Source organism: Cimex lectularius, unplaced genomic scaffold, assembly GCF_000648675.2.
Source record: "Cimex lectularius strain Harlan isolate CLEC.00 unplaced genomic scaffold, Clec_2.1 scaffold198, whole genome shotgun sequence".
NCBI lineage: Eukaryota > Metazoa > Arthropoda > Insecta > Hemiptera > Cimicidae > Cimex > Cimex lectularius.
In genome coordinates, this window is record NW_019392853.1 from 200083 (window position 1) to 222334 (window position 22252).

The 22252-nt window shown below is 34.6% G+C and overlaps 3 protein-coding genes across 8 annotated transcripts in view; 2 read left to right on the forward strand and 1 right to left on the reverse strand.

Annotated features, from left to right (window-relative positions):
- The first annotated feature begins 3352 nt into the window (after positions 1–3352).
- Positions 3353–7537, forward strand: LOC106669405 (nuclear cap-binding protein subunit 2). Of its 2 annotated transcripts, none has more exons than XM_014398872.2 (4): positions 3353–3772; positions 3829–4010; positions 7128–7266; positions 7330–7537. In XM_014398872.2, the coding sequence occupies exons 1-4, from the start codon at positions 3713–3715 to the stop codon at positions 7435–7437; spliced, it is 489 nt and encodes a 162-aa protein (XP_014254358.1). In that variant the 5' UTR covers positions 3353–3712; the 3' UTR covers positions 7438–7537. The 2 variants fall into 2 exon arrangements, with proteins under 2 accessions (XP_014254358.1, XP_014254357.1); XM_014398871.2 differs by having other exon boundaries at positions 3537–3772; positions 3823–4010.
- Positions 7538–8237: 700 nt separating this feature from the next.
- Positions 8238–11480, forward strand: LOC106669403. 3 transcript variants are annotated; one of them, XM_024228713.1, is made up of 2 exons: positions 8238–8633; positions 8873–11480. In XM_024228713.1, exons 1-2 carry the CDS (start codon positions 8510–8512, stop codon positions 11455–11457), a joined length of 2709 nt encoding a protein of 902 aa, XP_024084481.1. In that variant the 5' UTR covers positions 8238–8509; the 3' UTR covers positions 11458–11480. The 3 variants fall into 3 exon arrangements, with proteins under 3 accessions (XP_024084481.1, XP_024084482.1, XP_024084483.1); XM_024228714.1 differs by having other exon boundaries at positions 8255–8644; XM_024228715.1 differs by having other exon boundaries at positions 8255–8563.
- Positions 11481–12337: 857 nt separating this feature from the next.
- Positions 12338–22252, reverse strand: part of LOC106669461 (group 10 secretory phospholipase A2) — a 60739-nt gene continuing 50824 nt past the window's right edge. For 2 of the 3 annotated variants that reach the window (XM_014398958.2, XM_014398959.2), the window contains exons 3-10: positions 21343–21451; positions 16128–16259; positions 15946–16067; positions 15733–15878; positions 13294–13338; positions 13160–13208; positions 12979–13042; positions 12338–12494 (exon numbers count right to left, since the gene is read on the reverse strand). In XM_014398958.2, the coding sequence (XP_014254444.1) occupies positions 15736–15878; positions 15946–16067; positions 16128–16259; positions 21343–21451 (506 nt within the window). In that variant the 3' untranslated portion in view covers positions 12338–12494; positions 12979–13042; positions 13160–13208; positions 13294–13338; positions 15733–15735. Of the gene's footprint in view, positions 12495–12978; positions 13043–13159; positions 13209–13293; positions 13339–15727; positions 15879–15945; positions 16068–16127; positions 16260–21342; positions 21452–22252 lie in introns of all 3 variants that reach the window. The other variant, XM_014398961.2, reaches the window with a different exon arrangement.

A 22252-nucleotide genomic window follows, 5' to 3' on the forward strand; every position in this document is an offset into this window, starting at 1 on the left:
ATGTAATTTCTCCGCCCCTAATTATAATTGGCTGACAAGAGAGTCTGGAATTCTCATTGGAAAAAAAGTGGGTTATCCATGGTCATGAATGCTGCAAAGGAAGGAACACTTTGTAAATTGGAAAACTCTCGGTTCTGGTGTAACTAAAAAAATGAAAAACTAACATCATGAAGTACTCAAAAATAAAGGAGGCCCCGCTGATTATTAATTTCACATATTAATTAATTTTGAAGCAATTTTTGTGATAGGCTCAACTATGTACATGAGTATATAAGCATGTGTGGATTTGAGCTTATATAAATCAGCCTAGGCACAAACATGAGATTTTGTGAAGGGCTGTTTCACATCTATGAAATTTTCAGAGGCCACATTGAACAGTGGATATAAGCATGAAAGCCAATAAATAAGGATATTTATTTAAATAAATAGAGGGAGGTAGTCTATCTACTAGCTAGGGTGGGTTTAGGTTTCTTGGATTCTATCAGGCCCTAATGCAGCATTTATAATGTACTATAGTGCTAGCTTTGTGTTACCTTTCTACTGCCTGGAACATGAAAAAGTTCTAATTTTTTCTGATAGTCTAGCAGTACAACAAGATTTACAAGACCCACCCATACTTCTAGTGGCCCTAGAAGGTTTACAAGACCCATACTCGAAAACATATATGTACTTACAAAAAATATATGAATAGTTTCATGCTAGAGTAGTAAGATAATAACATTAACCCTTTGCTGGATCCCGGCCATGTGGGAATAAAGGGAAACAAAAACGATATTGCAGCAAATTAATGTTAAATTCAATTGGAAATGAAGTTTATCAATTAGAATTCATAGATCTGAAACGATTTGTTAGAAATAAAATTAAAGATCAGTGGGAAAACAAATGCTGTAATACCACTAACAATAAGTTAAAAAATATAACTTAAAAGTGGGTAACGTAACAAAAAACTCATCAATATCTCATGTGTGAAAATCTTATGTATGTAATTTGGTGAAAGACTACCACATATTTCTTTCCAACTGTCATACCTCATAAGAAATAGATGGGGACTTGTCAGTTGTCCTAGGGAACATTCAACAAAAAGTTGGAAAAGCTTTAAACTTTTTAAACACAAATAAATATGTATAATATAATTTAATAACAATAACAAAATATATAATACAAAACAAAAAATAAATAAACAATTTGAATTAATTACACTTTTTGTCAAAGGTCTTTGTTGAGATACAAAGTACAATTAATTAAAATAATTAATACTGTCAATGATGACTACTATACACACATGAATTAATAAAATGAATAAATATTAAATCTTAAAATAAAATTATTAGGGCTTCCTTCCTGGCTGAAGGAAAACAGGATGAGTTGAGAAAAGTTCAAAATGTGGATTATGTGTTTCAGTAAGTAACAGGAAACGAAAAAATTTTTGTAGAAAAAGTTTGTAAGAATAAAATTAAAATATATTACACATGGCTCTACAAAAAAGTGGCACATTTTAAAATTTTGATATTTTTTATGTACTTGCTTTTTCAGTACTATTAATACTGATTTTTTTTTGTAATTCAGATATTTACTAAAACATTTTGTTAGTGGGAAATCTCTCTCTCTCTTAAAAAAAAAATAAATAAATAAAATAAATAAATAAAAATAAATTAAATTAAATTAAAAATTTAAAAAATAAAATCACTTTTGTATATAAACATAAAACATCATTTGTATATGTATTATCTCCTCTTGCTTTTATTACACACTCTAAATTTCTCAGAATGCTCATAATTAAGCTTTTCACCTCTTCTTGAGGAATTTCATCCCAAATCTCAACTGACATAACTTTCAGCTCAGCTAAGGCTGTCGGAGGGTTATTTTTTGTTTTACCCAACGTCCGAGTTGGTCCCAAAAGTATTCAATGGGGCTCAAATTACGAATATGGGCTGGGTGTGTTGAGATGTAAATGTTGACATCTCAAAAGTACTGCATAACACTGGTGGTAACAATTGGTCTTGCATTATCTTGCATAAACTAAAATTGCTCGCCAATAAATGGAGCAAATGGCACGACATATTCGTCAAGAATTTCTGCCACATAGATTTCTGCATTAAGTGACGGACTGTTAAAAATGTGTAACTATTTTTGCTTCCAAAGAAATTCCACTCCACATCATAACTGAACCACCTACATAAACCTCCTATGAACGACCCTCTTCCGGCAATGCTGCATTCCCTAGAGCTCTACAGCTGCTCGAAAAACTCACATCTGGTGAATGGAGAGAAAACTGGAACTCATCTTAAAACATAACATTCCTACATTACTGATCCCATCCAATGCCGGTGTCCCTTGCAAACTCTATGCGGTCCTAACAATAGTCTATTAAGTGCTGGATCATTGCTGGCCTTCTGGGATGTAGAATCATTGCTGCAAGTCTCCTTCTACTGCTTTAGCACTAATGGGCACATCCCACACAGTTCAAAGTCTTTGAAACGTTTCAGAAGCAATGGAAAAGCGATGTCTCAGAGTTTGAAATTGGATAAATCAATCATAATCTGGTCCCTTGGCTCTTGGGACCCGATCCTGGTCTACCAGTACACCTTGCAATCTCCTGGTACCACTGAATGTCCGACAACAGTCGTAAGCAAATCTAAAACTCTTGTAGCAAAATGGTGATTTTTTCTATCCTCAACGAGTGCAATGGGCAACTTGCTAGTTCATAATGGGCATTTTTTTAAATTATTTTTTTATTGTCTTATGAACTATGTATATTAGACAAACCAGACAATGTTATTATGCTTATGCGTATTGTGGGGTCAGGGAAAAGGTGAAAAAAGGGCTAGAGGCGATGGTGGAAATTGAACCCAAGCCTGATCTACGAGCCGAAAGACTATCACGCTAACCACTCAGCATTTCTGTAATCCTTTTATTTTGTACCACCAACACAATCGTGAATAACAGAATTTTTAAAGGATTAAGTGCCTTTGTTGATTGGAGATTTTAAATCAAATTATGAATTAAACAGTTTTGCCTCGCTAACGGCAACAAAAACACCTACTTTCCGTCTAATTATAATTATTAAATCATTTTAAAACTAAAAATATGGTCAAAAAATGTTCAAATTAAATAATAAAATTTCATAGTGCACCATTTTTTTGTGGAGCAGTTTATAAAGCCAGGACGTGGATTCGAACACAGGACCTATACCTTAGTGACGACCGCCCTATCACAGCGGCCACCGACGCCCCTTAATCTATTTTTTTAATTTATATAGTAAATCGGATATATTTTTTGATAATAATATATAAAAAATATAGTAAAAATGAAACATACTTGAGATTTCTTTAATGCATGCTTTTGGGCAAGTGTGATGTCTGTATGAACAGTGGTGACATGAACGGAAGGCTTGTAACTTTTATAGAAATTGGATTTTTTAATTAGATTCGTAAATAAATAATTTATTATTTTATGTATTTTTCTAAAAATATTGTTAGCCATTGTTATTTTTTTTGATTGATTAAAAAAACAAGAAAAAAAAACAAGAAGCAAACAAACAAAAGTCACATGTATCGTTTGCCGTGAACGTTGCTTTGTTTATTTGTATACTTTGCAACCTCACCCACACGACTCGTCGGCACAGGACTTTCAAGCAACGTTTCACATTTATTAGTTTAATAGCGGCGAGTCGGCTTTTCAGTGAAATTAATACAACAATCGGCGTGTCGAGATGTCCGGCCAGGTCTCACCATCCGTATCGTTGAGCACTTACAGAGACCAGCATTTTAAGGTATCACATCCGAACATATCGGGCAATTCCATCGGTTTAATTTGATTAAGTTTCAGGGCAGCAGATCAGAGCAAGAGAAGCTTTTACTTCTCTCTTCGACCATATACGTCGGCAACCTTTCTTTCTATACGACCGAGGAGCAGATCTACGAACTATTCTCGAAATGCGGTGACATCAAGAGGATCATCATGGGGTTGGACAAGTATAAAAAGACACCCTGTGGATTCTGCTTCGTAGAGTATCCTTTTAAAACTTACGGCCGAATAATCCGAGAATAATGCATATTTTCATGTTTTGACCGAAGCGTTTACCGAGAGGAAAACCGAGTCATTTGATCGTTTCTTTCTTGCGAGTGGGACTTGCATATCACCTGGCAGTTTTGAAAGTGTGTTTTCTAGAACAGTTGTGTAGTATTCCATAAAATGTGCCACAAGTATCTGTTTTGTCTCCAACTATGCACAAACAATCTGTTTTCAATTTTGTTTTATCTTGCATTTTTGCATTTATTTATTTAATTATTTTTCGGAAATCGTGAGATACAGTCTGGTGTGGCGTAGGTTTCAGAAAAACATTTTTTTTATCGTGCCAATGTTTCGATCTTTATTGAGATCATCTTCAGGACCTAGGATTTACAAACATTGTTTAAATTTAACAAATACATGTAGGATGTGGCAAAAATTGAATTTATACAATGCAAAAAAAAAAAATTAATTTTTACATTGAATCAAAGTATTTGTGACGTAGGTTTCAGAAAAACATTTTCTTTATTGTGCCAACGTTTCAATCTTTATTGAGATCATCTTCAGGGCCTGAGATTTACAAACATTGTTTACATATAACAAATACATTTAGGATGTGGAAAAAAGTGAATTTATACAATATAAATAAATATTTTTTATATTCAATCAAAGTATTTCTACTCATCAAAGTATTTGGGACGTAGCTTTTAGAAAAACATTTTCTTTATCGTGCCAACGTTTCAATCTTTATTGAGATCATCTTCAGGGCCTGGTATGAACATTGTTTACATTTAACAAATGCATATTGGATGTGGAAAAAAGTGAATTTATACAATGCAAAAAAAAAAAAAATTCAATCATAGTATTTCTATTCATCGAAGTATTTGTGATGTAGGTTTCAGAAAAACATTTTCTTTATCGTGTCAACGTTTCAATCTTTATTGAGATCATCTTCAGGGCCTGGGATTTACAAACATTGTTTAAATTTAACAAATACATGTAGGATGTGGAAAAAAGTGAATTTATACAATGCAAAAAATATTTTTTATGTTCAATCAAAGTATTTCTACTCACTCAAAGTGTTTATTTTCTGCATAAATGTGCCATTCTTGCCTGTCGAGTTGAGAGTGTCCCCAACACGACACGCAAGAATAGCACAATTACGCAGAAAACAAACACTTTAAGCCCTGAAGATGATATCAATAAAGTTTGAAACGTTGGCACGATAAAGAAAATGTTTTTCTGAAACCTACATCACACCAGGCTGCATCTCACAATTTCCAAATAATCTAATTAACGGTCACTAATCACCACACATTTATTTATGTATTTTTTACATGAACCACCAATTGGACTTTCACCCCAAAGGGTTGTCACGATTCGATGTGCTGACCTTAGTGTCACAGGATATTTGGCTACTCTTGTTGACCTTGCATCCAATAAACAATGATAACTCCAAAACTAAAAGGTTTTGGGCAAATCTGTTGATACCATTGAAAAACTATATTAAATTTCCAATTAGATGTGATCAATACTATACTTGTAAACGTTGGTGAAATAAGCGTTTTAGTAGCCAGAACTTTGAAAAATATTTATTTATTTTTTAAATTGAAAAACTAACTATTGTGATTCCGAACCAGTATTTTCAAATGTAGAAACCAGCAAATTTTGGAAAACCAACTCCATTTAATATCAGTTTTAGTGATGGTGTAATTGCTTTTTTAATTACTCTTTTCAAAGATGGAGAAATGATAACGGAAAGGAAAAAACTGTGGTTGATGGATTGGTAAGGTGGAAAGATTAATAATAATAGTATAAATAAAAACCTAAGAATGAATTTATTAAACATTTTTTAATTTTGATTCGAAATGCTCTCCACCCTCCGCAATTCACAAATGATCACGTTTTCTCATATTAGCCACTGTAACTTAAGTTTTTCAACAGCGGACAGGATCCATTGCTTTAAAATTATAACGTAGGGTTAACAAGGAATTACATAGACAACTAAAAACTTTTTGAATATTAAAACTCTCTCTTATAAAATTCAATACAAACTAAAATGTTTTATATAAACGGTAACAGTTATATAGTATTTATTATAATCCATGAATTAGGTTTGAGGACAGGTTTATTTACATGACAAGCACCTGCAAAAATAAAACAAATTTTTAAAACATGCATTGATTTTGCACTAACCCAATAGTAATAATAAAATTAATTGAATAAATATGTGATGTACACATACAGAACTATGTATAATTTAACAAAAATGTCAAAGTTAAGAATGTAAAAAAAATATTACATATTTTTCTACGTATAATAATTATTAACTGAAGGAAAAAATGTAAATTTTTGTAGTAACTAACTGTTTAAATAGTTTTATTCTTCTGAGCATCATCTTGCTCATCGTCATCTTCATCTAACTCACTAACGAGGTCAAAATCATCATCAGAATCAACAGATTCTAACATAGCACGAATTTCCTGATTGGTCATATTTTCCCAATACTTTTTTAAACTTTTATTTGCTGCATGAAGTTTCTTCTTCCTAAAAAAGAAAAGGGTGTCAAGAAAAAAACAAGAATTGATACAATCTACTTTCTAATAAAATGCTACTAAGGGATCATCTTTACTCTCCAGGTCTGAGCAGTGCTGAAAATACAGTCTCATGCACTGGGTGTTTTACCGGTTTACCAGATTGGTGGGGGACGTCAAGCAAAAGGACTACACTTACCGAAGGGATAAGTGTTCATCTTCTTTACTTCCGTCACCCCCACCTGCGACTAGTAGGTTTCAGTCAGAAAAAATATATAGTTAGATACATCTTGTCAGATTTCCTCTTTGGGTCTGCTGGGTTAATAATTTGCTTGTTTCCGATCATTGTAATTGGCCTATTCTTGCTATTTTGGCCTGTCAGACATGTTTTTACTTCTCAATCTTCAATGGTTGGTTTTGATGACTATTTTCAGAGTATAGTTGGTAGACCAGGTCGGTCGAAGATTAATAAACTACTTGTAATTTAAGTTCAAGATGAACAGCTTCAATTAGATTCAGTGATGACTGAACAAACACCACAAAGATTTACTTTATATTTGTCCTTATTGTTTATTACCAAAGATATTACCAAAGGGCTGATGCCGAAAACTGTATGAGGTACATAAATGGTACGAGGCTGGATGACAGGATTGTAAGGACAGATTGGGATGCTGGTTTTGTAGAGGGCAGACAGTACGGCAGGGGGAAAAGCGGTGGGCAGGTGAGATCTCGTATCTTCATAATTTCTCAAAAAATAAACCAATTAAAACTTTTTTCTTTCCAGGTCAGGGACGAGTATCGTAAAGATTATGACGGAGGCAGAGGCGGTTATGGAAAGAACCTGCAACAAGAGACCTCGATATCAGCTGCAGCTATTTTTGGCGGCCAGTAGAAATTAAATTTCGAGTTTTTTATATCGTTCTTTTTTTTAAATGTAATTAAGACTGTATATTGCATTGTATATTTTAATATATATTTTTTTTATATCACAACTTTGTAATAGTGTGATTATTACGCCTTTTTTATATATAAATAATTTATTTGAATCACTGTATGTGCAGTTGAATTAATTTAATCAACCTATCAAGTATAGAGTATGGAAAGGGTTAAATCTGGACACCTGAGGCTGGACGGACTTAATTCTCGGGTGTATAAAAAAATTTCTCAAGTGTAGGAACTTTCAAGTAAAATATGGAGACTCGACCTCGCAATACGTTGAAAAGCTTTGAATAGCCCTTAATAAAGTTTGCAATATTCACAGATTAGTTTGCACTATGCTTCCTGAGGACTATCTTGCCATTTTCAGCTAGATAAAAACACTCTTTATTTGATACCCTGTAAGCAGCTAATAATCAAGCTTTTGCCTGGCTTTCTTAAAAAGGTGTCTCTTCTGCTATGCTGAGTGCCTAAATGCAATTTGCTGATAGTTTATTGAGACGGTACAGAATGATCAAACTGAAGAAAAATGTTTCAAAACATTGCTGGCCCACTTTGGTTAATTCAAGGTAGAATATTGGCTGTTTTTTTGGATTAAAAAATAAAAACGAAAACCATCACTGAAGTTGGCAAGAAGGTGAAACCTGTCTGACAGACAAAAACGCCGAGTAAAATCACCACACAGACCCAAAGAGGAAATCTTACAATTCAATTTACTACTAAATTCACACATAAACATAAAATAACAAACAGATGCATGTTGAACTATATTTCATATTATTAAAAAAAAAATCATGTGACAGGGACTATATCTTAAAAAAAATGCAGTTCATACTTGCAATTCCAGCTTATTCCAGCTTGTGTTTCGATAGCGTCAGTGTTCTTATTGCATGACACGAAATATGGCAAAATTCCATTGTTCGAGTCGGCAAAAAACTGATCATGTCACTAAGGAAGATGAGAAAAAAAGGCTTTCTTCTGGTTCTTAATTCAAATTAAAAACAAAATTTATCGAACACTGTTTGGCAATGAAGAAAGAAACGGAATCGGCTGAAGATCTTAAGGCTTTCCCAAAAAAAAAGGTCAGCTTTCTAAAACATGTTACTAAATTGCTGACTGGTTCTTCCAGAACAAAAACAAAACAGAAAGAAGGTATTTTTAAGGTAGCTTTAGCTTTAGTATTAACTACTATACCTTTGAAATATTGGTAAAAATAAATCATGCTTTAAAAAGAAACTGATATAGTTAAATTTTGTCATTTTCTGCTAAAGTGCGTTCCAAGAAAAATGCATTATAACAAGTCTAATTTTCTCAACTATATAAACAAATTTATTTGTATATTAGAAGTTAAAAGTATTTTAAAAAATGGTCACTAGAGTTGTTTATTTCAGATATATCAGAAGAAGCAAATCAACTCATACAGGATCATGAGAACCCAAAACTGGTCAATATGGATATAGTAAAATCTTCCGCGAAAGAATATGATCCTGAATCCCTTTCTCTTCCAAACTCAGAACAGATTAAAGCCAAACTGATCGCCGTCGATAAATACTACGGATTTGATAAAATGCCTCAAAGTGTGAAAAAGGAGAATAAAGGTTTCGCTCAAATCAAAACTGAAAAAGAGAAAGAAAGACCGAGCTGGGGCTACATCATGGAGAGACCTTTGCTTGAGCAGTATGTCCTAATGAACAACTACATCAGAAAAGCGTCTGTCCTGGCTGAGCTGGAAAACATAGAAGAGATGGAAAAAACTGGAAAGCAAGTTGAAATTAAAGAGTATGAAACAGATACTGACATTTCACTACCCTCGGATTATGAAACTGAATTGAGACAATACAGAAAATTCAGCATGATGAAAGATTCATCAAATGATAATGCTAATTTGACTGCGAGCAGCAAACAGAAAATTTTTAAGGACAACAGGAAAACTATCATGATCGATCCCCCCAAAAGGGGATCAAAATATCGAGGCAGTTCATCTATTAAAAGTGAAAGTACCAAATCGAAAAGAGTCACTTTTGCTGATTTGATAATGCCTAAAAGAGAATCACCAGAAACAGTTGAACCAGATCTTACAAACTGTCCTTCTGATTCAGACCCACCGACTTCTTATAAATATCTACCCCCTGAATTTATCACACAGGGAAGCAGTTTCAACGAGTTGGAACATGTAACTTTATCCAAGGGAAAAAAATCACCTAAAAAATCAGACACATCTGCAATTGAAAAATTTGCCACTAAATTTGGAATTATACGTGAGAGAAGGTCGTCCCATCCAGTCTCCATTAATGAAGATGATGATGATGAATCTGATGATTCATCAGATGATAGTTTGCAAATGAGATCAACAGGCTCTTCTCTACGGTCTAACAAATTGTCACAAACATTAAATCAGTCTAAAGAGAAGCCACTGGCATTTGCAGAATCCAGTCGTGCTTCTGACAAACCATTTTCTTCAATTGAAGAAAATGATCAAAGGAATAGACCGTCTAAATTTCAACCACGTGAATATTTTAATACAAATGATTCGCAGAATCATTCAAATGATGGAAATGACATGAATTCTCCTGATGTTGAACAAAAGGAAAGTTTCCTAGAAGTACCAGAAGAATTTAGTCCCAAAAATTTTATTTCACCAATTGAAGTCCTGAGGATACAAGCTGAGGAAATGAAAAAAGAGAAAAATAAAAAAGATTATGATATAAATGATATGCTGGCAAAATCTCTTACAGGAAATAAAAAGTTCAATGTGCCATTAAAAAATTTAATAGCTGGTAAATTTGAACAAAGCAAAGGAAATAGGAGAGAAACAATGAACATGCTTTCATTACTAAAAGATTTTGGGAAATTTGAACCGATTCCATCAACGAGCAATTCACCTGATGTAAGCCTAGAAAGGAAAAATACTGAAACTCATGAAGCAAACACTCAAATAAGTCCGCCATCAAGATCTTCTGTCAACAAATCATTAGTTGAACTTCCATCAGAAGATGATAAGGTCAGTGGTGTAAAACGCCAAAAAGGAATAGAAAAATATGTTGAAGATTTAAAGTCAAACGGCTTAGATCAAATATCATTGATAAGAAAAACTCCCAGCATGGAGATTGTCGAAGCTGAAAAAAGACGAAGAATTAATAAGATCATTGAGGAGAAAAATCAAGCCTTCCAAAAGTCTTTAAGCTTGGATAGAAAAGAATTTTCAAACGAAATAATTGATGGTAGGAAAAGGAGCCAGAGTATGGATTTAGAGAGGATAAAAATGGACAATCCAGAATTAGAAGCAGGCAAGCGAAGTCAAAGTCTGGACATTCAACAACAAATAAACCTCGCTTTGAAAAATTTCAAAAGCCCTGCTTTTCAACTTGAAGAGACTGTGCCTCTTGATAAAAAAAGTAGCCAGTTGGATATAACGAAGGATTTTCAAGCAGAAGAAATTTTTTCAACAAGCGAGAGTGATGAATCAGACAGCTCTGTGGAGCGTTGGGTAGGTACCACTGATGCTAATAAAAATTTACCAAGTTATACTAAAGGGGCGAAGAATTTGAACATAGATGTGAATACAGATATTATGAAAAACCCTGACCGGACAGGGCTTTCAGTGAACAACAGAAGTTTTCCATTCAGGGAAACAGACAACAAAAGAAATTTTTCAACATTAGGCTCCAAACCTGCAGAGTTTACAAGTGAAATGGACGAAAGGAAAACCAGCATTGTTGAGAGGTCCCAGGCAATATTTGATGCAAACAGAAACGAACGTTATAGCCAGGACAGCAACAGGAAAAAATCTGAGGAAAAATATAACAAACTTATGAAACATCCTTATCTCGATCTTGTTCCAGACGAAAGGAAAAAACAATTAAGCATGCGGGGCGATGACAAAATGCACAGTTTATTTCCAGATGAATTTAACCAGGAGATGAGACACAAATTATCAGAAGACAAAAGGAGAAAGTCTCAATTTCCCAAACAATAAAATAATGTCTGTCACTTTTAAAATTGTATTTATTCTAGTTTTAATTGCCTTTCTTAAACATTTTTTTTTTTGTTTTAAATACAGAATGGGCACACAGAATTTTCATCAGAGTAGGAATATAGTTTTAAATTGAGCGTGGGACAAAGTGATGTATACTAGTTATAATACGTAATATCCAAATAATACAATAAATAAAAGTAAATAAAAACATTTAAAAAAACAAACAGCATTTTTATTTTCTAATGAAATATTGTTTTCAAAAGCATTATAAGCATAGTAGTGCAAGAATTACTTTTTACTACTCACTCACTCTCTCTCTCTCTCACTCACTACTCTCTCTCTCTCTCTCTCTCTCTCTCTCTCTCTCTCTCATTAACCTAATTGAGTATCAATCGAGAACTCAATATTCCGCCATCGGCCTTCTCATATTCACACTAATAAATACATTCACATTCAACACACTAGAGGAGACAAAAATATCAATCAATACTACATGGAATAAAACAACCCAGTTTTTTGCAAGAATCAGAACAGGGGGCTCAGATACTAGCTGCTGTGCTCAAGCACAATTCTCATATTGGGAGGAATTCCTTGTTGGACAGATTAAGCAAACTTTCTTCTGCAAGCTTGACACATACGTGGGCTTTGGTCCAAAATAAAGTGTCCGGCCGACTGATGCTACCACTTTCCTTTAATCATGTTTTTTTTGCATATTTAATGTCAGAGGGCTGGTTCACGGTGGTTAAGTCTGCCTTTTTGCTACCCTCTAGACCTGTATTTTTTCAATATGTGTTTTTTTTTTTAAATGTTTCTATTCGGCATGGTAAAAAGATGATAATTCAAAAATTGAAACATCAAAAACATATTTATTTTACAGCTTCCATGGCACATTGTATAAATACAAAATAATAATAAAATAGAATAAAGAATTGCTTGTTAGGTTAGTAAATATTCTATAAACTTTGGCATTTGTTTTCCTCTTCTTGCTAAAAATGGTATCTGCCTGTTTTTGCGTTTCTGACTGTTGGCAGCACATTCTGGAAATAATTTAATAATTTTGTAAATAATTGGTGCATTCTTAATTTAAACTTTAGTATGAATAATTTATCATTGATAAGCTTATTTCTCATTTTTTAGGTACGTAATATAGACTGTATTGATAAATTATACATGACAAAATGTAAATGAAGAATGTATAATACAACAATATAAATGTGCACAGGATCAGGTTTCATCCAACTAATTTGAACGTGTATAAGCTTCCAACTCTTGTACCGCCATAATTTACAAATGTTGTTAACTACCTTGTTCAATTTACAATGTGCAGAAAGGCAGATGGAATATCATTAAATATTTAACGAATAGTTGAAACAGCTTAGACATGAATTTAACAGTTTGTACTGCTACTTTGTAAACTAAGCGACATATAGTTTCAAAATGTATGGCAACACTTGCAGAAAACATTGGAGTAAGTTTTCCAAGTAGAAATTTATTAAAAGGATTTTTTTTAAATTATCTCACCTTTTCAACAATACAAGGAAAGAAGTATCAGTCTAATTCTTATAGCTTACAGTAGTTACATATTCTGGAAAAAGAAAAGAAAAAACATTAAAGTTAAACTACAATTTGCCTTAAAAAAAAGTGATCCATCATAATAATTTGTAAGGGAGTCATAAATTAATAACGCTCCCCCTTCTAATACCTTGATTAGAGGACTCAGTCTTATTTCGGGGCAGTAGACCGCTAAACCTCTGTAAAATGTTATTAAAGTCAAGGTTATTGTATTCTGGAACATTATTAAAGGGGTAAAATAATAAAGTTTAATGAGGCTGCTACCTTGCGCTGAAGACTGTTTAGTCGTCTCGACGGGTTCATTCTCACCTAGAGACAGAAGAAAATGACGGTTTACAAATTGACAACAGAATTGATAAACAATATGTCAATATTGAACGAGTAAAGATTTATTTAAATATCAGATATATGACAGAAGTAAATTGAAAAAAAAATTACCCCGAGGAATAGTACTCTGGGGTAGTATGTAATTTATTAGTGTGAATGAAGGGGCTCATCCCTGAGGAATATTGAGTACTTGAAATATTGAATGAACTGTGGTGGGTGAATTAAATTGAGTTTAGAGCACGACGCATATATGGACTTAACCTAAGTTTATAAAGGAATGCCGAGTACTTAGTGTGTGAATGTAATTTATTAGCATGAATTGACAGGCTTATCTCCAATTACCTGAGAAATATTTATAACCCTGGGGTAGTGTATGAATCCTATTTATTAGTATGAATACAACGGCTCACCCCCAATTACCCCAAGATATTATCAAGTGCTCTGGGGTTTAAATGTGGGAATGTAATTTATTAGCGTGAATGAAGAGGGTTCATCTCCAATAACCCCGAGTCATGTCGAGTACTCTGGGGTAGTGGTATGAAAGTAACTTATGAGCGTGAATGAAGGGGCTCATCCCTTATTACCCCGAGAAATATCGAATCCTCTGGGGTATTGTATGAATGTAATTTATTAACATTAATGGACGGGCTTATCTCCAATTATCCGAGAAATATCTATAACACTATGGTTATGAACCTTATTTATTAGTATGAATATAAGGGGTTATCCACAATTACAACGAGGTATATCAAGTGCTCTGGGGTAGTGTGAATAAATTGTAGTGTGTGAATATAATTTATTAGCGTGAATGAAGGGCTTATCTCCAATAACCCCCAAGGAATATCGAATACTCTGGCGTAGTAAGTGAACATAATTCACTAGCGTGAATGAAGGGGTTCATCTTATAACTCCGAGGAGTATTAAGTACTCTGGGGTATGTAAAGGTTAACCAGACTGTCATGAAAGTAAAATTTTCGGAACAATTTCATCAAATAACTTCGATTAATAGGACGTTCTGGATGTAGCTGAGTGAATGCGATTCAGCCTGGTCCACAAATACCAATATAAAGAAATTAATGTTTGTCAAACAAACCATAAATAAAAATTGATTGATGATCTTTGAAGATTTAGAATAATAAAAAAAAAATATTAAAATGTTTTTAATGCAAAGTTAACACATTTTAAAAACCTTGACAATAAAATTTCTTCGACTTGCTGTGCAAACCATAAAAATGTCTCGTATATTAGAAGGGAAAGGAAAAGTGGATCGAAATTTACACCAGGCTGAATCGGGCTTTAATACACCGGGGCGTCCTTTAATGAATGTTCGAGGAAATTATTATGAAAAAAAAATTGTTTTGTATCACGAGCAAGTAAATCACTATCAATTTAAATAATAAATTGGTGATTGGAAGAAGTCGGAGAAGTTTTCTTTTATCTGGTAAACGGTTTTCAGAAAAAGTTTTTGGCAAATAACTTGAGAATGGTTGCTCCAAATTAAAGAAAATCACACAGTTGAATTCAGCGTCACTAAACCTTTCAAAAATGTACATTGATGAAATACCTAGCCATTTGAAATAGTTAAATTCATATCCGTATCCCGTTATTCTGGAGAGTTAGATAAAAACTGTTTGGGTCTGAGAAACTGGAAAAAAAATAAAAATTCACGTGTTTCAGTATTTTTCACAAAAACTCCTCAATAAAAACATAGCGGGGTGCAAATAAATTTACCCTGTTAAAATCATAGCGGGCGAAGAACAAAGCAGTTGCAAGGTAGAATTACAAAAATAAATCCCCGGTCTCTTAATTTTCTGCCGCTTAACGAGTCTACCACTGAAGAGTCGGTCGAGAAACAAAAGTTTCTGTGAATGGAAAATAACATTTGCTCATGGTACGTCGAGCAGTACCTCGTTTACGAATAAGCCTAATTGTTAAAACAGATAATCAACACAGCGCAAACAGAGTGGTTTTAATTAGCTCAAACGTTCGGCAAGAAAAAAATCAGTTATTTTCGTTCACATTTGTCAGCTCGAACCTTACGTAAAACAATACGTAATTCAATGTTCAAAAAATTATATCAAATTTCTATTTATAACAAAGGGTAGAAAGAGAAATCAGTCGAATGAACTGTACCAGAAAAAACTGCGATATTTTTTAAGTCTGCTTATCACATATAAAATTTGCCAATGGAATGATTCCGTATGACCTAAGAGAACGTTAAAGTACACGCAAGTTCAGAAGGTTGGTAAACCATTGTCATTCTTAAAAAAAAAGGTTGACCCACTTAGGTCTCTCGGCTTTATACTACTGTATAAAAACGAATTTCTTAACGGTGTTAAGCTGTCGCAAAACAAGCGCAAAGAATGCAAACCATACTGATCACAACATGATGAAATTCTGCAGAAGTCGCCAAGGGGAGGAGGTGCAAACAGCCTTGGACCTCGGACAAGGATACCTCGCGAGGCATTCCGCAAGCCTCCTGTCGCATTCGCAAAGCCTCTCTCCGCAAGAGTAACGCCTGCCTGAAAAAAAACAAAAACGAGGGTTTACATACTAAAAGAAAAGAAAAAAAAATCGCCGGCGTATTACCATTCGACGACCTCCCGCAGAGTGGCCTATGGTTGATGCACGTCCAGTAATATGGCACGAAGTATTCGAGAAACATGGGGCAGTTGGCTGCGTTGTAGCATGCGTCGTGCATTTTGCAACAACTGCAACAGTTGGACGGGACTTATTGGCTATTGAATGTGAGATTACGATTTTTGTCTCACCTGTCTATCGGGTCTTTGGGGTAGCCGGAGCCTAAAAAGCCGCAATAGCAGCCGTAGCCTTTGTAAGACAATGGGTTACAGCCTGTCGCACAGCTTACGACGTTGTAAAGGTTTACAACACTTCTCTTTCCCCTAGGGGAGAAAAAAAGAAGTGGATTAGGTGAAACTATTTGACAACGTTAATTCTACAAGCGTTAAAATTTAAGGAATTACATAAAATAGCAGGAAAGAACGACAACCCAAATAAATGCATCGGTACTATTCTGACAACCTCTAAATTGATATCGTTTTGTTCAAAACTTATACGTTAGCAGATGAAATAATATAAATTCTGGGCATTGCGCACCCTTTAAGAGCTTTTAAATTTTTAATATTAGTATAAACCTAATCATTACGCCAGTTGTGATAAGAATATTTGCAAAGGGTTCATTAATTTATTATATTTGATAGGTATTTAATATAAATACAATTTGTTCGGTTCAACAATTGGTCAATAATTGTACCGATAAGATAATTTCATTCGCTAGAAAGTATTTGTATAATTTGGTGGTTTTTAAAACAAAGAAGTTCAATTTTAGCCCTCCACGGTTTCCAGAGATACTTGTAGGCAAAGTTTTGACTACTGATTAGATCAAAAATACAGCCAAGTTTATACCAGATTTTTGTGTCAAATTAAGGATGTATTAGGAAATTGTATTCACAGGAAAGAAATTCTATTTAGCGCTACTTGCCGTTTCTCTTTATTATACCCTCTCTTTCTCACTCACTCTCTCTCTCTCTCTCTCTCTCTCTCTCTCTCTCTCTCTCTCTCTCTCTCTCCATCCCTCCCTCCCTCCCTCCCTCCCTCCCGTTCTCTTCTACGTATACACATAAATATATACCCTCTACTGTTCACACTCTCTCTCTTTTTCCCCTTCCTCTTCTTCCTTATAAAAATTAAAAACAGACAGACGGACCCAGGTATAGAAGACTGCATACAGAACTTCTTGAACCTAGAGATAAATGTAGATCTATAATACCAGCACAAATAAACAAATTTACGAACGAACAAGTAAACACACACACACACACACACACACACTCTCTCTCTCAATCTATTTTTCACCTGATCTTCCCTCTCTCTCTCTCTCACTGTCTCTCTTATCCACTCTTACTCTCTCTCCTTTCTCTGAATATTTTCTCGCATCTCTCTCTCTCTCTCTCTCTCTCTAAATCGTCCTTCTTTTTCTCTACCACTCCCACTAACGATAAGGCAATGATGCACAGAACTTATTAAAAATTGAAATTTATGCAGTTGACAATTTATTTCTAACACTAAATTGAATGAATGTAATGAAAATTACATTTTAACCTACAGAAATTATCACACACTACAGACAGTAATGAGTAAAGTATTTTTATTGTTTAATTATATTATATTTTTAAGAACAGCATAAATATGGCAAACTATTGTATTAATGAATCATGTTCAGTATGGAATTCATGATTTTGGTTGATATGTGGCGATGCTTAAAATGGCAGGCAGAGCGTATGCAGTCAATTGTACATCAAGTGGTCATAAGTTACGCGTAAAGTAAAACAGTAACTTTCACCATGACAGAGTACAGCCACCGTATCAACTTTCTAGACGTTATCGCTTTAATCTATAACATAAGACTTATAACACATCTAAAAAAAAGCTCAGAAAATGGCCAGACCCCAATTCAAACAAGTGAATTGGACGTTGGAAAATTGGAGATAAGTTCTCTTCACAGATAAGAGAGAGTTGGTCTCAAATATTCAGATGGGCGTAATTCACATGTAGACGCCCAGGAGAAAGGTACGACCCATGCTGTGTGGTTCTTCCGGTGGCATTACATTGTGGGTCGTTGATGTTCTGGGGTGGCACTTTCTTGGCCCGCACCGAATTGTGTGTTGTGCAAGGAAGATATCTAATTTTAAAGACGTACTGGGGGGCATCGGTGGCCGCAACGGTTTAGGCGTTGACACGGCGCTCATCATTGTAAGGTGACGGTCCCGGGTTCGAATCCAGCGGCCCTGCATTCCAACCCGACATACTTACAAATGGGCTTTTTTTTCAAAAACACCGGCACCCTGAGGGTTTATATGACCTCTGCTGTTGCGAACCCTCGTAAAATAAATAAATAAATAAAGAGGTACTTATAACACATAACTAAAGGACATGAAGTTCCATTTGCCCCACATTGGTTAAAGTTTCATACTAATGCAGGACAATGCCAGGCCCAATAGAGCATGTATTGTGGATGACTATCTTAATGAGGTTGGAATTGAGTGCTTGATATATCTAGCTCGCAGTCCAAATTTGAACCCAGTCAAATACATTTGGGACCAACTTAAGCGACAAGTACGACGGTGAAACCCACTTTCTAACACCCTAGAAGAGTTGGAAACTCTGAAATTTGAATTTGAATATAAAGGGAATTTTACATCGAACAATACTCTATTGTTTAGAAATGTTTGGTGTTTAGTGACCGTTAGCCAATGATTATTACTCTATTGTTTCATTTTACAGATATTTAAGATAAGTTAAAATTTAGAAAATAGTGAGATTCTTTTATCTGATCACATCACAAATGACCCAAGGCGTTAAGTCCGTTAATATAAGATTTTTTTTATCGTACTATCTTTTTCATATCGTCAAAATATCTATAAAAATTGAATTTTACGATTCATCATGTTTGTTCGGTCGGAAGTTCCCATTCGTTGTGTCGAGTTTCCGTTTTCCAAGAAGAGACGAGTGTTTTAAGTGCTATGTTGAACCTGTGAGTCGAAATTCGTGCGATTAGATTTATTTTTGTCCGTACACTCTCGAGTATTGACACGCTTTCATCTCGACGACGTTTCAACCGTGGAAACTGTCTTGGCAGAGGAAAAAAATTAAGCGCCGCACGACAGGACGATTATAAAATCGTCGGTAGAAAATAGATACACCGCTTGAAAAAAATTACCAACCAATACAAAACATATTCATGCCCTTTGATAAAAACTTGAACTGTAAGAATCATTCTTTCAGGTTTCATGGTTTTTGACCGTTATCAAGGCAAATGTAAAATTTCTCAAGTCAATAAAAAAATCGGGTGTAGGATTTGCTATTTGCAACTGCTATCATTGCGGTTGGAAAATTTTTTAAGCCCTTAAACCCTCGCGTCTTTAAACATTTTCTTTAATTAGTACATACTTTAATAGTGATTGTTTAACCTCTCATACACATTTTATATCTCTTTCTCGTGCTCTTCTCTCCCTCTCCCTCTTACTTTTTATATTACACTCCTTGCTCTTCTTTCTTTCTCTTCCTCTTCTTTCTTTCTCTCACTCTCACTTTTTATATCTTTTTCTCTCCCCCTCTCACTTATTTTTTTTCTCGCTCCTCTTCATTCTTTCTCGTCCGTCTCTCTCCCTCTCTCACTTGTCACTCACTCTCTCTCTCTCTCTCTCGCTCGTCCCCCTCTATCAATTTTTGTATTTCTTTCTCTTGATTTCTCTCTCTCTCTCTCTCTCTCTATTACTTTTTATATCTTTTTCTCTTTATCTTCTCTCCCTCTCTCACTTTTATCTCTCTCTCTATCTATCTATCTATCTATCCATCTTTCTCGCTCGTCTCTCTCTCCCTCTCTCAATTTTTTCTTTCTCTTGTTTTTTCTCTCCCTCTCTCTATTACTTTTTATATCTCTTTCTCTTGTTTTTCTTTCCCTCTCTCACTTTTATCTCTCTCTCTCTCTCTCTCTCTCTCTCTCTCACTCTCACTCTTTTCTTTCTCCAACTCTCCCCCTCTTACCCTCCCCATATACACTTACATATGCAAACAACTATATGAACGGCCTAATGATGAAAAACAAACAAACTTGCGTATGCAAGCAAACAAATTAACAAACAAAATACCCACAAATGAAGAACTAACAAACGAATGAATGCACACAAACAAATATCTGCGATCCATCAACGTCATATTAGATGTTTTAAGTACTTATTACGCTCTTTACGTAAACTCTTTGTTTTTCAAATGCAATGCACAATTCCCTAGTTTTCGTGGTCCGCTTGACCAATTAATATCTTTCAATTAATTAAGGTTTTTAGATCGAAGTCACGATAGCTCAAGTGGTAGAGCAGCGGTGTATCTAGCCGAAGGTCGTGGGTTCGAATCGCGCTCGTGACACTGACTTTTTTATCTCAACTAAAAGCCTTAATTAATTGAATGATATTAATTGGTCAAGCGGACCACGAAAACTAGGAAATTTAATAAGTTAAATAAAGTATATCTTCACTAAAGCTCTCCGTGGCCATTTCATTTGTCGCCGAGAATCAAATAGATTACACGACATTTGAAAAATGGCAAAAAGGAGGGAAAACTCAAATCAAAGGTGGGGTTGAGATGGGAAGTTAGTGTCCGAGTGGATCGAAGTCACGATAGCTGAAGTGGTAGAGCAGCGGTATCTAGCCGAAGATCGTGGGTTCGAATCCCTCTTGTGACACTGACATTTTTGTCTCAACTAAAAACTTTAATTAATTGCAATGCATTTTTTTTTCCCAGAAACTAGACTTTATTAAGCGAACATTCGGATTTGAGTGAATGAAATTGGTCAAAAGTTGTAAAGGCTTTTGAAGGAGAAAAACTAAATTTTATTGACTTAACTTTAGTCGCTTAATCTTCTTATTAATTTCTTTGTTTTATTTAATTTTTATTTAAGAATTTTCCCCTATATCCTACATCTAGTTTTAAGTTTTTAAATATTTTTCGCTAACAGAATAAAATAGATGAAACTTAGAATAGATGGGTTTTGGTCTGCGAGTCAGTGAACTCATGCTGAAGGCATAAGCATACTGGACTTTTTCGGTACGCCTTCACTCGCGGGTTGTTGAATTACTCTACTCAGCGCATTGTAGTACCGTAGACAAAATGGAGGTTCAATGCAATAATAATTTTAAACAAAATGTATCATTATTATCCAATAATCTTTAAGGTGGAAAATTAATATTCTAAAATCCAGGAATTTCGATTCAATGGCGGAAATCATAGTAGAACATTACGGTTCATCAGATTTTAAGAAAATCCCACTTTAAATGAAAATACGTGAAAAAATCGTCCATTTTTCTAAATCACGTATCAATTTGCGTGACAGGCCGCACTTGCCAGTTCATTAATCTCGCGCCAACAGGTGCTTACCTCAGGAACTGTAAATTGATTGATCTTTCTTACCGTGCCTGACCCACGTCCTTCAGTTCCGCCGAAGCGCCGAACGGGTCGTTACTACGGCTCAGGAACACTTGGATATCCGTCGAGTTCAGCCTCCGGTACTTAACTGAAACTGAAAATAAAAAAATACTGTTACATATTTGTATAAAGTAGAATATTTGTCTCTATTGGACTGGTCGCCCTTGTTTCTATCAACCTGTAATTAAAAACTAAAGATTATTAAGCTATATTTATGCGATTCGGACTTCCTTCCCTGCCATAATTCATCTCACACAACTTATAAAAGAAGTAGAATCTAGGAAAACGATTATTCTCACAGGGTCAAAATTTAAAAATATCCGATTGCCTTGAAAGGAAGAGATATCCTAGAAATACCTCCCTACCTTTGTAGGCGAGACTCTTTTGTCTGTCCTTTCAACAATATGTACAACTTACGTCTATAATGACAATCTGTACTGAATAAAGGCGAATGAAACAGTATTTACTCTATATCTCCAGGAAGTTTTTTTCACGGATTTGACGTTTTATAGTCGAGCTGGATTGGATTTATTCATGCCGTCTCAGATGTGACAAATCACTGACAGTCCTTAATTGCGAGGCGGTTGTCCTTTTGTCGACTTTCACTGCCTTTTCGTAAACCGCTCTAGCATCTTCTAAACTGTCAGGGATTTTTTAGGAAAAAATACACAACAAAAGATGTGAAGCCTTGTCTAAAGTTCATGGTGATCCTCGTACGATAGGTGCGTTTCACTTCCGATCTTCACTGGATGTCTAATGATCTGCAAGCAGCGAGGAACAGGAAAGAATTTAGCCTAAAAATATTATTAAACCTTACGAATTTCATACATTGTTTGTCTCTTAAATTATTTAATAGATTTTATTGACTTGTACTTTCTATTTTTCTCTCGGCCTC

Bases quoted from the DNA above. Each gene is read 5' to 3' on its own strand.
- LOC106669405 (XM_014398871.2), top strand. From the start codon at position 3,713: ATGTCCGGCCAGGTCTCACCATCCGTATCGTTGAGCACTTACAGAGAC. The intron at 3,773-3,822 runs GTATCACATCCG...AATTTGATTAAG, and splicing joins ACAGAGACCAGCATTTTAAG to TTTCAGGGCAGCAGATCAGA. The intron at 4,011-7,127 runs GTATCCTTTTAA...TTATTACCAAAG, and splicing joins TGTGGATTCTGCTTCGTAGA to ATATTACCAAAGGGCTGATG.
- LOC106669403 (XM_024228713.1), top strand. From the start codon at position 8,510: ATGAAGAAAGAAACGGAATCGGCTGAAGATCTTAAGGCTTTCCCAAAA. The intron at 8,634-8,872 runs GTATTTTTAAGG...TGTTTATTTCAG, and splicing joins AAAAACAAAACAGAAAGAAG to ATATATCAGAAGAAGCAAAT.